The sequence below is a fragment of the Folsomia candida genome, unplaced genomic scaffold (genome assembly GCF_002217175.1).
Source record: "Folsomia candida strain VU population unplaced genomic scaffold, ASM221717v1 Fcan01_Sc002, whole genome shotgun sequence".
Lineage (NCBI taxonomy): Eukaryota > Metazoa > Arthropoda > Collembola > Entomobryomorpha > Isotomidae > Folsomia > Folsomia candida.
Genome location: NW_019091194.1, coordinates 18,491,772 through 18,506,641, shown reverse-complemented (window position 1 = coordinate 18,506,641; position 14,870 = coordinate 18,491,772). Strand labels below are relative to the sequence as shown.

The 14,870-nt window shown below is 37.9% G+C and overlaps 2 protein-coding genes across 7 annotated transcripts; one reads left to right on the top strand and one right to left on the bottom strand.

Annotated features, from left to right (window-relative positions):
* Positions 1 to 612: 612 nt before the first annotated feature.
* Positions 613 to 4,226, bottom strand: LOC110843935 (anaphase-promoting complex subunit 7). Of its 2 annotated transcripts, none has more exons than XM_022089998.2 (13): positions 3,999 to 4,226; positions 3,814 to 3,908; positions 3,545 to 3,749; positions 3,213 to 3,394; positions 3,025 to 3,137; positions 2,704 to 2,887; positions 2,489 to 2,636; positions 2,356 to 2,417; positions 2,047 to 2,292; positions 1,721 to 1,849; positions 1,504 to 1,652; positions 1,167 to 1,320; positions 613 to 1,111 (listed from the first exon to the last, which is right to left on the bottom strand). In XM_022089998.2, the coding sequence occupies exons 1-13, from the start codon at positions 4,003 to 4,005 to the stop codon at positions 1,079 to 1,081; spliced, it is 1,707 nt and encodes a 568-aa protein (XP_021945690.1). In that variant the 5' UTR covers positions 4,006 to 4,226; the 3' UTR covers positions 613 to 1,078. The 2 variants fall into 2 exon arrangements, with proteins under 2 accessions (XP_021945690.1, XP_021945689.1); XM_022089997.2 differs by having other exon boundaries at positions 613 to 1,095; positions 3,999 to 4,225.
* Positions 4,227 to 7,066: 2,840 nt separating this feature from the next.
* Positions 7,067 to 13,052, top strand: LOC110843881 (AF4/FMR2 family member lilli). 5 transcript variants are annotated; one of them, XM_022089935.2, is made up of 7 exons: positions 7,067 to 9,006; positions 9,126 to 9,338; positions 9,418 to 9,762; positions 9,911 to 10,203; positions 10,277 to 10,465; positions 10,593 to 11,331; positions 11,436 to 13,052. In XM_022089935.2, exons 1-7 carry the CDS (start codon positions 8,992 to 8,994, stop codon positions 11,730 to 11,732), a joined length of 2,091 nt encoding a protein of 696 aa, XP_021945627.1. In that variant the 5' UTR covers positions 7,067 to 8,991; the 3' UTR covers positions 11,733 to 13,052. The 5 variants fall into 5 exon arrangements, with proteins under 5 accessions (XP_021945627.1, XP_021945626.1, XP_021945629.1 ...); XM_022089934.2 differs by having other exon boundaries at positions 7,067 to 9,012; XM_022089937.2 differs by having other exon boundaries at positions 7,068 to 8,133.
* The last annotated feature ends 1,818 nt before the right edge of the window (positions 13,053 to 14,870 follow it).

Genomic DNA, 14,870 nt, shown 5'->3' with positions numbered 1-14,870 from the left:
TCGTCAGCTCAGCACGTGGGCCAAAAATGGTAAATTTTTCAATGTTTCCATCCCTGAATTACATTACACGCCCACCACGAGCGTATTATGTGGACGGGCCCAATCCAAAATGCATGCTTCATGGAATAACTGTCACTGTCAAGGAATTAAGATGCAAACAATTCATTCTTTTTGTGGCGAGAATTAAAATTGAACAGTTATTTATTTTGAGCTGTGACACTAAAAAAATAATCCAACTCCATTAATGGGTCGGTGCTGAGGACTGTTTGGTAACTTGATGACCATGTCATCTCAAGTGACAGCGATGTACGGCATGAATCTGCGTCTCGTCAAATTAACAATGACAATGAAGAAGAAGAAACCAAACATAATTCGGATTAAGGAAATACAAAAGAAAATATTAGAAATTTGGTTTTTTTAGAGAAATGTATTACCTGGATCTTCCCCATGCATGATGGGTTTCATTATTATGTATGTAGCTACTTTCGGTCTGTCGGGGTCCAATAATATTTGAAATTTCTGTTAAATTTTGAATTTCTGAAGATTTTACCAAATGCAATTGAATTTGAATTAAATTCCCGACATGTTTCTTGGGGAGGACTATGGTTGCTGTTTATATTTGTTTATACTGTAAAAAAGTGTCACCACATTTATTTATTCGCATCAGCATTGAATCAGTATAAAATACTTTGTTAAATTAAATATATCACAGATTTTGTCAACTAATTTCAACTTCGATCAAGTAAATTTAAGCAACTATTGTATATCAATAAAACATTACCAAGTCAATTAATTTTTCAAATTATCTCTCAAAGAAAGTTGTCAAGTCAATTTTAAGCGCAGTTTAATTGTAAATGTGTCAAAACTTAAAATTTGTCAATTAAAGTAAGCACACATTAATAAGCTAGGCATTTGTTCAAATATAAAAATAATACAAAAAATTTGACACATTTTTTTACGAAAAGAAATTGTACGTAGCTTGTACTTAAATAAATATTTGATTATTTTTCTGAATTAATTTAGAGAAGTTCGCCGTCAAAAATTTGCCTGAGCATTCCAAATCCCAGGATCCATCTCGTTATCGACGCCCTCGAGCTAGAAAAAATAAAGTCTTTTCTCACTTATAAAATATCTAGTTCGTAATTCATAATTCAATAATTAATTACATCATGGTCGTCGTCGTCGTCATCAACGTCCAAGTTGTCCACGTCGATATCGTATGAGGTCACCTGAGACGCCTCGTTCACCCCGGTGTTCCTATTTGCGGTAGGGTCGAGACGGTTGAGACCTTCGCGAGCGTCGCGATTGCTCGGATCCAGCCTAAAAAACAAGGGTGTGAAACGAATTAAGAAATAATATGAACATTGAAAAAACATGTAATTTTTGATGAAGTTAGATAATTAAGGATAACGACGATAAAGGAATGAAAGAGATGTATTTGCAAGTGAGTGTAGGTAAAAGTAAGTATTTTGGTATCCTTTATATTTGTAATGACCAACTTACTTTAAAGCGATTGTGAAATGGTCAGCAGCCTTGTCGTCAGAACTCATTTTGCTCAAAAGGTGAGCCATTCTGAGATGAACTTGCGACCCGGTAGTTCCACCGTCCGCATATTCCTGCAGTTTCTGAACCGCGATATCGTAGTGACATTCCTGTCAAGGAAAACATTGTGTTAAAATTTAGTTCGACCAATTTCAAATTAATGATGATTTTGCTTTACTTCCTCCAAAATTTCGGTCAGAGTGAGCACCGCCGGCAAATGGCGTTTATCCAATTGAAGCGCTTTGTCTAGGTAAGATTTTGCTTTGGAGAAATTCAGCGGATCTTTACTCAACGGTTGGGCACACATCTGTAATAATAATTAGTAATTAAAATTGACATTATTTGTACAGCATGAAAATCAAGTTCAGTTTAATCCAAATTTTGAAAACCGTGTAAATTTCGTGAGGTAATTAGGACATAATTAAAGGATGCAACGTGTGTAGAATGGGTATCTCCATCCAAAGCTCCATTTTTATGGCTCATTTAAAATTTCTTATGTCATACCGTCAACACGCGTGGCGTCTGCCCTAATTTTTTCATGGCAAAGTTAGCTATCGTGGAGGCATCCCGATACCGCTGGAGTTCTAAGTAACAGTTCACAAGACCGTTGTGTGGCTCAAAACGGTTGCCGCAGAGTTGGATGGCATCTCGGAAACATTCCGCGGCGTCTTGCACTTTCTTATTTTCAAGGAGGAGATAACCCTTGCAGACGAGGGCTTCAAATGACTTCGTCCCCGTACAAGTTAACGCCTAAAAATATCAAACTATTTAATGGCACGCAATTTTTTAGCTGGTTGTATTTTCAGAACGCACCCTCTGCGCAAAACTGACTCCCTTTTGCGTCCGTCCCACAAGCAGTCCATAGTATCCGAGCGCTATTATATTTATTTGTAAAGATTAATATTAATAATAATTTACCACAGTTATCAAATCAAGAAAACCATACCGATCCAAGTTTCCGGTCGATTTTCGTTATAGTTCACTTCAGATAACCGTTGCGCCAACCTTTCGAGTTCGAATAGTTTCTTCTGCGACCATAAGAGGAAGGCGAGTAGGTCCATGCCATGCATGTTGGCGGGTTCTTGGCGATGGCACTGGGAAGACAAAATTAGTCAGTAATGCCAAAAAATTAATTAGTGAAGTTCATTTATTATCAAGTACCATCAACAATGGTCCGACAGCCTCTTCATAATTCCCTTGCAGAGTATACGCTAAGGATAAGGTGTGAAGCATGTAGCGGTTGTGTCGCAGGGGAGTGTGATCCGTCAATGTGTTCAGGATTTGCAGTGCGCTCGGATAATCTCGCAAAAATAATTGGTGCAGGGCTCGAATCCAGTTGTAGAACCTGGAAATTGGCAGATACATATGTTTAAATTGGAAATTGCAGTCTCGCATCGAGACAAAATTAAGCTAAATTATGGAAAATGCCGCCCAACCCAACATTTCTTCGAAATGCTGAAAAATTTATGGTGTTAAACTCACCACTCCGAACATGGCATCTTATTCAACTTGTGATTGAAAAATACTTGTAAATCAGTATCCCTCAGTCCCAGAGAGATTAATGAGTCGATAGCTTCCATAGAATTGGGACATTCCTAGCAAGTTTACGATAAAGGTTAACTTTTATTTCCTTAAAAATATTAATTAACTAATTACGTCAGTATTCTCACCCTGAGTACTTCCTTGAAAGACGTGATGGCTGCGCGCTCCATTCCATTTTGCATGTACAACTTGCCTAACGCCATATTCGTTCGGACCGCGCGCGACTTGGCTGGGATACTTTGGAGCATATTGAGCGCTTCCTTTGGCTTTTTACATTGCATCAAACAAAGGTACAGCTTGTACTTGACGTCTGCAAATAAATATAACAAATACAGGTCATCAATCATCAGGAGACTTTTGCGAAAACATTATAAAATTCCCAGAAAAATTTGCAAATTAACATTTCTCTTCAAGAATTTCACAAATTCTCCCACCCTGATAAAAACAAATATCAACGAACCATTGCTGTCTTCCGGGATGCACTCCTTTGGCAGCCCTTTCGACAACGACTTGTAAAGTTGGAGCGCCTTCCGATAATAGGATTCTGCCCGGGCGTAGTCATGCGTAAAGTATGCCGAATCACCGCACATGATGAGGATTGTGACCTGCTGCGTCTCACTGACATTTTCCGGATACCTTTCCCCCAAATTCAACGCCACACTTCCCTAGAAATTTACGACATTAATTAATAATTAAAACAAAAAAGAAGAAATTTATACAAAGACTCACAAATGAGAGGACGCTGGAGTAAAGTTGCTCCTTAAACATGACCATGATCTGATCCAAATAAAACGTCTTTGACGGTTTTAGGAATTCTGGAGTCGCTGTAGAAAAAATAATAATTAATAAAATTAATTTTCCTATAATAGGAATCCTATTACCAAGATAATTATACTTTTAACAAACCCACTCACCCATCATTATTTCAGAAAGATTCCGACCTATTATATTATTTAGACGGAAAATTTTACAAGGAGTCTGCTGGCTCCACTTCTCCTGTCCCCACTCCCCCCAGTCAAAGATAATGTCAAAATAACCTATAAAATTTTAATTAGTCTTCCGCAATAATTAAAACGTAAAATTTCCAACGTGAAATGGAGACGGAATAAGTTTGTGTTTGAGAGAAAAATGTCAACCAGCGCGGTCTGCGTGCTGAACGGGGCATGAGAGACGTGTTAACTTGCATGAAATTTCATGCAAGTTTTTTCATGAAAAATTGTCATAATTTTTATCATAAATTGTTTTTATGGAATGGTGATTAGTACGTATTAAATGAGTATCGGTAGTTATATTTTTTGAAAAACGAGCAAAAACGAGGGTAATTTTGAATGAAATTTCCAATTCGTAGATTCGGTTCTATTCTATATCATTTTAACTGGTTTTTTCTAAGATTAGATAACATACCGTTAAAGCTTATCGTGTCATCAATAACATGGATCAGTAATAAATTTATCAATAAAAAAACCTTTAAAGAAAAAAAAACAAGTCCGGACACGTACGAAAAGTCGTAAAATGAAAATAACATGAAATCGTCACAATTTTTTTTGAAAAATTTTAAAAATAAAAGCTATAAAATCGTAAATGCATGTCACACTCCTTGTTTTAAAAGCTGAAATAAAAAATTTTATTTCAATTTTTGTTCCATCTTCTTATCTAGCACCAGGTTCAATGTTGTGTTTTTCTTGGCAGCCTCAAATATCTCGTTTGTTGGCATTGCTACAACAAACACACAAAAGTTAACCGTTAAAAACAAATGTAACAGGGAGGTGAAGCCAAACGTAACAAAATTTTGAGTGAAATGTTAAAAATTGCATTTGACATTACAGCAATATGGTGCCCGTCGCTATAACCGTGTTTGCATCATGCATTGTGCACTGATTCTAATATGGAGACTGAAGAAATTTCATGCAAATCAGATGAAAAATTACGAAATTATGACGTGGCTATAAAATTTGCCGAAAGCACGGTCATAACCACGATCGGCGCCGCATTATAACATGTCGACAACACAGAAGAAGAGATTTTGTCGTAACTTTATGCAAATCGGACGACACATGACGGAATAATGGGTGGGTACGATTTCGGGTTTCATCCCGGCAAACGGGGAGGGTGGGGACAAAATCCCGAAAATTTTAACATGGGCCTTATGGAAAAAGGTCCCTAAAAAAGGTCCTGTCCTCCGTCTGTCCCGGCAATCGCGTTTGTAGGGTTTTTCTCACCCACGGAATAATGACATGATACAAAATTTTCCGGAAATACTGTCAATTCTGTGCGCACTATTGCGACATGTGACATGTCCACAACACAAAGGAAGAAATTGCGCCGTAATTTCATGCAAATCAGTTACAAACTGAGGAAATTATGAAGTGGCGAGCATATACGCGGTCACGGTCACGATCACGACACACAATAATTTTAATATATTTGTTCCCCACATGACCTGTACGTTTGTCTTTGTCATTCATAGTATTATTATGACCTATAGAACTGATCTTTGACCTAGAAGGTCACCCTCTATCTCTCTCTTTACATCAGCCCTGGCCCTTTATCCTGAGTAACAAATCAGAACTAAAAAAAGTTGATCCATTCGAAAGTTCGAGAGTCAAACGGACGGACAGACCGATGCATGCATAAAGGGGTTCCACCCAAAAAGTAATACTCACTTTCAGATGGTGACGAATCATGTTGAATCTGACCCAATTTGTAGGACATGATGTTGCTTTTCGAATCAATGTTGACTTAAAAGAGGAGACCCAATTCTAAATATAAGACGATAAGAGAGCAGATAAGTAGTAATAATCTCAAGAATTGTGTCCATGCGATAACGGGTCGTCCATACGATAAGTTTGGATGAAAAAGCTTCATCATTTGAAGTCATCATTTTTATTTACGTTTGCATATGGGCGAGAGGACTACAACGTTGGAAGGATATGAATTAATCCATTAATTTTTTTAAATGTAGATATTCATTATTGTGATCAATCACAATTAAAATCTCATGATGTAATCATTACATAAAAAATCGTAATTTTTTGCTCGTTTAAAAAATATGGAGTATGAAAAACTCGCCTATTTGTTGGCAATGTAAAAGAATTTTAAAGTACTTGAAGTTATTCACTAACCATAAATTGCATTTTTTTAAAATGTGAAACTAATTTTATTTACATTGAACAGCTTGGTATCATAAATCACTTCTTTAAGATGAAAAAAAACAGCTCAGAATTTCAAAACCCGTCTTGCATTGGTACCAGATTTTACACAAAATTCGTTTTTTAAAATGTGTTAAAAATCTTTTCACTACAAAATTATCATCCTACTTTATTTTTTTTTAATTCCACTATTTTAACTCTTATTAAAAACCAGTTTTAGTCGTATATGCACAGTCCCATTAATAAACTCAGAAAGGGTTTCTCTCATCCTTACCAAAAAACCACTATGCACCAAAAATTTTCAGTAAAACGGTTTCTAAAAATCTTCCAAAAACCACACCCCCTTCTTCATCCCCTACTTTGTTTACCCCCTCATCCATTTTCCCAACCAGTGCGCACTTGTTGTTCTCCTAAAAAAAACTGGTCTAAAAAATCCTTTCTCCTTTTTTAAATAACTCCCCTCCCGTGTAATAAAAAAAATCATCAAAACTCTAATTTTTTCCCCCAACTCCGAAGTCCACCTCATAAAAAAAACGGAGGAAGTGCAGCAGCAAGAACACCACACTCACCACCAATCTGCATAATATTATAAAAGTCAGAGGCCTCAGCTCAGCGATATTCGTTAGCAACAGAGCTCTGGACGTGATGGGGGGGGTCGCACGAAATGGGCGTCGTTGGTTCCTCGCCCTCCCACAAAAATGCCCTCGCCACGTCCCCCTTGACCTCTGACCTTCCGATAAGCCCCCCCAACCCACGCCATCCTTTACGCACGGCCCGTAAAGTAAATATGGAAAACTTTTCTATATATACGACCCATGCAGTTATTAAGAATCCCATGGCGTTGGTGGTGGTGGTTGGTTCTCTATTTTTTTTAGCAGCCCCATCATCATCAACTCGGCTTCCCTTCCTTTTCGTCGTGCTCTCCCTCTTTCGGTTTGTTGTTGTCCTCCAATTGTGTGAAAAGTCCACTCTTTCTTTTATACCACGGATGGACGACGACGACGACGACCTGCCATCCCAGAGTCCACTTTTTTATACTTATATTTATTAAATTTATTCAACCCGGAATGATGATAAGCACAATTTTAAAAGCAGAAATTTAAATAATAAAAAAACGAGAGAGAGAAAGAGAGAAACGTATTTATCCTGGTACTCTTTTTTTTTACCCTGCCCGGTGGTTGGTTCGCAGTTTTAATTGAAATTAATAATTAAATGTGCCACGATTTGTGGGGACACGAGACACGCTAGTTTGTTGGTGGTGGTGGTGGTGGTGGCAGAGACGTGATAACAATTTATTTCAATATTCTTCATAGTAAATTAATTCGTAGGAAGAAGAATGCGGAATGAAAGTTGTGACAAAATTGTAATAACCAAGTTCTTCGTGGTGGTGGTGGTGGTGGTGGCGATGGTGAAAGGTGTAATTCTTCTTACAAGTTAATTTTTTTGTTAGTTGTGCCATTTATTTATTTACATATTTATTATTATTTACGTGGGGAAGTCAAGTAATAAAAAAACAAGAGAATAATATGACAGCAAGCAATATAGTAAATGAAATACAATAAAATTTTTACAAATATACAAGTTGGAGGAATGCATTGCCGGATTTTTAATAGTTTTGAACTCTATCTGCGCCCACGTTAGGAGATAAATTTAATGAAAGAATTTACACTGTCTGCGCGCTGTAGTTATTGAACTTGTGCCTAGATTTGGAATTTTGGGAAGAAATAAAAAGAAAAAGTTCTAAAAAAAGAATTTGTGATTGGGTTGAGGAAAAAAAAGTGAGAGTGTCGACGACGACGACGAGGATAACTCTTCTGGGAGAGGATCAGTCCTACATCCGGACAAGAAAATGTGAGGCGGAGGTCAACCGTCGTCCCCCACCGCCAGTTAATTATCAGTAGTGAGTGAGTGAACATGAGAAAAGATGATAAAGATGGACAAACATTTTTAATTGTAACGTCAAAAAGGTGACGACACGATGGTGTGACGGGAAGAAATTCGTCAAGTTGACGACGATTCACGATTTTTTTAGTCGTCGTTTAGTTTAGTTAATATTTTTTTTAACGAAATCACAATCAAAAAAGTTAGTCGACACGAAAAGTTTTGATCTCTATTCACTATTTTTATTTGGCGAGGAAATATAACGACAATAATAAAAAAATAATAATAATGAAATGACCATTACATATTTAAATACTTAACAGTTGATTATTATTATGATTTACACTTATTAATGTTATTTTCGCTCAGTTTATTCGAATTTAAACGATATTTTTGTTCTAAATTATGAAAAAAGATCTCTCTTTTTATTTCAAAGAATTGTGAATTAATAATTGTATCAAACTTAACTTACCTGGCTGAACTTTGATAGAGTTTTATTTACACTATTACGGCATAATTACTGATAAGGTAGATTATCTCATCACATCACACGTACATATAATATTGCATAATAAAACTGGAGACTTGCAGATATTAACAAAACCAAAGTTACAAAGTCAGAGAATTAATTAGTAAAGAGATATTTAAATGAAAAGCAGCCAAAGGCATTACATTTTTAATTAATTAATTGATTAATTAGTTTCTTTTTTGTTTGAGGGAGAAAAAAAAGAAAGAAAAAAATTGTATATTTTATTATTTCTTGTTAGTTAAAATAGTTAGTTCAGTTAAATAAATTAGTTAAAAAACAAAATTAATTATGGTCGTGAACGAAGAAAGAACTACTTCGTAGTCCAAAATTATCTACCGTCCTTGATGAATGATCATGCACAGTGTGAGTGTAAGGACAGAAAAGAAAAACAATTAGTAAAAAAAATGTAGATTTAGAAATTACAAAATAATAACTTAAATTTCCAGTATTTCTAATTGTTTTTTTGTGTTTCTGAATTTCAGAGTCCCTTCAACATGCGTCAATATAACTTGAGCGTGATGAAGCCTCCGGTGAGTAAAAGTGCGGTTCAAACCACTTCGTCGTCGTCCAACTCTAATAATAATACGAACAAGTCCACATACACCAACGCTGCAAATTCATTGGATCTCTTACGACAAAATATTCAACGAAATATTAACCACGATATTCAAGAAGTTATTACAAAGTATTTAAATGTAAGTTAACTGTCCCAGTTTTTTTTTGCCAACCATTTGTACACTTGACACATTTTAACGTATACTTTGTGTTTTCCAGATATTTTTCAAGCAAGGGATTGAAAACATACGGAATAATCTGGGCCCCGACTCGGTTACGGATGACCATATTTCCAACATGTGTCGCCAAATATTGGATGAGGCGAAGCACATGTATCCCCTCAATCCGATGGCGTTGGGGAGTGGGAAGATTTTGGTGGAAACTTCAATGCCAACTCTCAACCATCATCATCACCATCATCATCACGACAATGCGGACCAGAAGCTCTTCAGTGCCCCCATCGTACCTCAACAACAACAACCCCTCCTCCAACAACAGGTCATGATTAATAACCAAATTAACCAGCAATTACCAAACGTCCCGGATACCAAGCTGCCATTAACGGTGAGTGGAAATAAATTAAATTTTTAAGTTATTTAATTGAATGTCAATATCCCAAGAATTGAATTAAAATTAGGGTTAATTCACATGATTCACATATACGATTTTTATTGCAAGTTTGAACAACCTTTTTCTTTATGTACTTTCGCAGAGCCCGTCGTCCTTTGGAATTAAGCGAGAGTCAGATACCGACTCGGAAGCGAGTTGTATGTCCAATGCTAGCAAAAAGGTGAAAAAGTCGTCGTCTAGCAAAGTCAACAATGGGAACTCAAGTGCCACTGGGGGAGGAGGAGGAGGAAATAAAAAGAGCAATAATAATAACAGTAGCGATAATAGCACGTCTCCTCAAAAACCTAAAAAGCCGTCCGGTCCTTCTCGGAAACACGTCGTGTTGTGGGACTCTAGCAGGCTCACGATTGACACCATGTTCATCATGGGAGCAAAGTATGGATTAATTTAAATTAATTTAAATTTTTTTCAGAGATTTAAATTTTAATTGGTATTACTTATTTTTTAGGGCAAATAAAGCCTTAGGATTTGCCCAAACACGGGGACGCTTGTACGTTAAGCATCCCGGTTTGTTTAAGTACGCATCTGATTCCGACGACAAGGAGTGGTTGTCGAAAAACAAGTTAATGCCGGCTACAGGCGGAAGAGCGTACATCATGTTGTTGGAGGACATTGAAAAGCTGGCCAAGGATAACACGTAAGTGAAATTTTGGGAAAATTTCGAGAAAAATTGTAGAAGAAAGTGCCTCAGTTTTTGGACAATCTAGTTCTTAAAGGGCCCTGATTTTGATAAAACTTAATTTGGGCTAATTTTTGTTCAACAGACTGAACGTCACGATAAACTACGAGGACATTTTAGGCTTTAAAGTTCCCGACTTTATATTGGAAAAGATGAAGAATTACATCGCAAACTGGAAGAAAACGTACGCCGAGGAGGACGAAAAGAGCGCGGCAGCCCATCGGAACCGCCCCAATAAGTCAACTCCGTCATCCTCTTCGTCCTCGTCATCTTCCTCCAATCTTACCGTTCCTCCTCCTCCTGCGCCTCCCACATCTCAAGCAGCTCATCTCACCCCACTCAACTCATCATCCGTGCCTCACTCCAATCATCTCCTCAATAATAACGTGATTGCGAATAACAGTATGACACCAAATGTCAATGCAGCTCCCAATAATCCTCCTACTCCCTCCTTGCTGCCCGACATGCAGCAGCAATATCAAAAACAGCAGCAACAACACCACCAAAATCACGTCGTTCCGCAACCAAGCCTTAATAATTTTATAACTGGGAACGCTTCGACGAATGTTTTGTACGAATCATTCTCAGCCCCTCAAGCCCACGAGATTCCCGAATATATGCATATTGACAAGCCCCCACCCATGTATCCTGGTCAACCTCCGCCTCAGCAGCAGCAGCAGCACCAAACTATGCAAACTATGAGTACTCCCGGTGGTGGAAATTACACGATCCACTCAAATCAGTTGGACCCAATTGAGCAAGCAATCAGCAAAGGGGACTGGTCTCAAGTGTCGGACCGAAGCTTGTTGCAGTATGCTTTACAGGTACATGGAAGCATTATTAAAGTTGTGGGAACATTGGAGATGCATAAAATGGGCCTTTTTTAAAACTCTGAATTACTAAAATATATACAATTTTTAATTTCCAGAGTACAAGAAGTATTGGATCCTGGGACCCTCAAGATTCTTTCGACCTCATCGAATCCGTAACTAACGGAGGTCTTGTCTCCTTGGGTGGTGTAGGTGGTTCCGGTCCCGGTGTAGGAACTGGTAACGGTGGCGTCGGTGACACGACGTCCTCCTCAATTTCATCCCCCCTCATGCAAATATCATCTCCGACCGGTGGCGGTGGTGGTGGCGGTGGTGGTCACCCACCCCTCGGCCCTAACTGTGAACTTAGTGCCGTACTGGATCAAGTATCAGCTTTCCAATACACAGAAACTTAAAACAGGGCAATCAACCATAAATAGAGAAGAAGATGCAGATACAGAACCACAAGTTATTTTATACACGAAGAAAAAGATATAAGTTTTATTACACGATATGTATTACTACCAAATAGATATAGATAGCCACACATTCTAAAACTTTAATCTCAACTATTTTCGCACAACCAAACCCCACAGTTTCAATTATATTATTAGTATTACATACACGAAATGAAGACAGGAAGCTACTCTCTTATTACAGTCAGAATATTTATTTCCTGCTACAAGATTTTAAAATACTTTTATTTCCGTCGTTTTATTGCTCTGTTCGACTCTCCATTCTCACTAATACGGAATACGAGAGGCGACAACCACATAGAAATTTTTGATGTGAGACATATATATATATATATATATATAATTATTCAAATAGTTAAGTACATAATTATCCTGCAATTCAGAAATGGGTAGAGGTAAACAAGCTGCACAAAACTTATTTGATTATACAATATGGAAATTAAGTTAAAAAATCAGACAAGTACGTACTTGTCTGAGTAGTATAAGTACTTATACTACTTGATACATAGATAAGAAACCCGTATGAAAATTTACCGGTTGAAAATTAGTCAATTTTTCTGCAGACGAGACGTGTAAAATTCTGCGCAATTTTTCTGCCTAAACTTTTCCGCAGAAGGTCAATAAATATACCGAATATTTTTCTGCGGAATTAAATCATGCAGAAATTTCATGCACAATTCGCGTCTCTTTCGCAGAAAAGTGCCAAATTTTCCGCACGTGAATTTTCATACGGCAAAAGGGCCGTGGACACGGGATGTGACGCATATTTTAACCCCTCCGGTGGCAACTTTTTAACCTTTTACCCTAGAAAAAGAGAGGTCACATCCCTTCTCCACGACCCCTCTCGGTAGACACCACAATGAAAATGCCTTCTTCTCGATCATCACCAGACCAGACCATAAATAATTAGAATGCGAGACTCAGCGCAGAGAGTGAGTAACATGTGCCGTGTGGGGTGGTGGGTCGTCAGCTACACTAAATACTTGACTTTTACTTGCTATAGTACATATATTATTCTGTTACAGAGGAATAGAGTCGCTGTTGCTGGAAAATAATATATTTAAAAATAATCTACACATTATCATTACGTAATCTTGTTCTTGTGTTACATAGTGTTAAAAGAAGGTGGTGGTAGCAGTGGCGTGCGTATGGCTGGTGGAGAATTCTAGTTTTTATGATGAAAGAAATCTAAAGTTTGATCTCTTTACGGAAAATATTATGTCATCTCAATAATAAAAGTAAAATATTGAAACAGAAAAAGTGCTTGGAATGCGTTTTTTTATGTTCATAAATCGGCAAAGGTCGTACTTAAGGTTAAATTATGTAGTAGCGTTAAGCTACGATTGTAGGTCGTAGGTCATGTCATTTGATGTCGTGTTTGTGTCAAGTGAGTGAAAGTAAGGAGCATTATTGACCCAGAGTTAATTAACCCCTTAATTTGACGCGGTCACGTGCGTGGGGACAAACTAGCGAATTTTGTTACTCACTCACGATATCAGCCCCGCAATTGTTTTAGGAATTGGAGACGTAAAATCTCTCGCACATAAATAATGAATGTTCCCCCGTGTAGATTTTGTGCGTGCGATTTACTTACTTGCTTAGCTTCCTGAGTCCTCGGCACGCTTTCTCTGCTAAGTGAAAGTCTTGTGTTTGTGATGCGGCGGCTTTGGTTGAGGACGAGCTGTTCCCATAAACTTTCCTAATTGAATAAAACGCATCTCTTCTCTGACTCGAAGAGAGACCACATTGCGCGGATTGTGACAAGCCTGATATTTGATCAAATCCCAAACCTCCTCTCCGCCAGAAGCTAGCAACACGACGACGACGACTTTATGTATCATCATCCACCAACCAACCAACCAAACCATAACTTCTCCGTGAAATTAAAACAGCACGTTGACAAACCCTACGCAGAGAAAACTTTTCCAATTACACGCGATCCACATATGTATGTATAATCTGCATAATTTTGGGGCAAAATTAGTGCAAAATTATCCACTTATTTAGACACAGGGTCATTTCTCAAATGGGACAAATTTTGCGAAAATGCCACCCATTTCGTCCCCTGGAGGCAGAATGAAACACCTCACTTTCTCCACCCTGGTTCAAATCTTTTGCAGAAATTTGGCCCACTTTTCTGCAGAAAAACTGTATAAAGAGCCAGAAATTCAGAATTATGCACATGCAGTTCAGCAGAATAAAATCCATGCAAATTTTCTGCAAGATTATGAAAAAAGTCACTCCAGCTTTTGTCGCTTCTTGCAAAATTCGACGGAGTGATTTCAACCCGGGCGTCGTTATATAAGGCGAATTCTGCCTGGTCGGATGGATGGTTTTACGGTGATGAAATGTCATCAAATGACCTATTCGACTAAAAAAAGCTCTCCCATACTTTTCTCTTCATTGTGTATTTCTTCTTGAGCCATTTAACTCATCTCTTCCTCTTACCTTTCACTTCCGTCAAATTTCTCTCCGACAATGAAATCTCCTTCTGCTGGCGAAAGAGAAAGGGAGAAAGCAGCATTTAGTCGATACTCGAGTCTCAAGGAGGCCGTCATCATCATCCTCTCGCTCTCTCTCATCCTCTCTCTCTTTCTCTCTCTCATCCACTCACTCCATCATTTCGCAAAATGATGGCTGATGCTTTTGTACTACACTTGAGACAGAGAAAGAAACTTTCTCTCCTCTCCGCTCCTCCTGCTCCATGGATGGATGGATGGATGGATTCCGTCGTCAAGAAATCAATTCTATTCCTCGCTCTTCCTATTGGGGGGCTGTGCAGAAATAGTGCCGTGTGACCGGCACCCGAGGCGTCCGTATCGACACGCGAGAATCAACCTGCCGAAAAAAATTGGTCCATTTTCCTGTCCAAGAGAGGTCCCGAATACTTCAGAAAATTTCAAACTAATTAATTCCGTTGAACATATTTTGCAAATTTATTTACATTCTCTGGAAAAGTTTAGATAGAAAAATTGTCGATAGTTTGGCACGTTTTGGTTGCAGAATGGAACCTGATTTTGCAGAAACATGTTCAAAAATTGGTCCATTTTTCTGCTTAAAAGGCCTGCAGACGTGTAA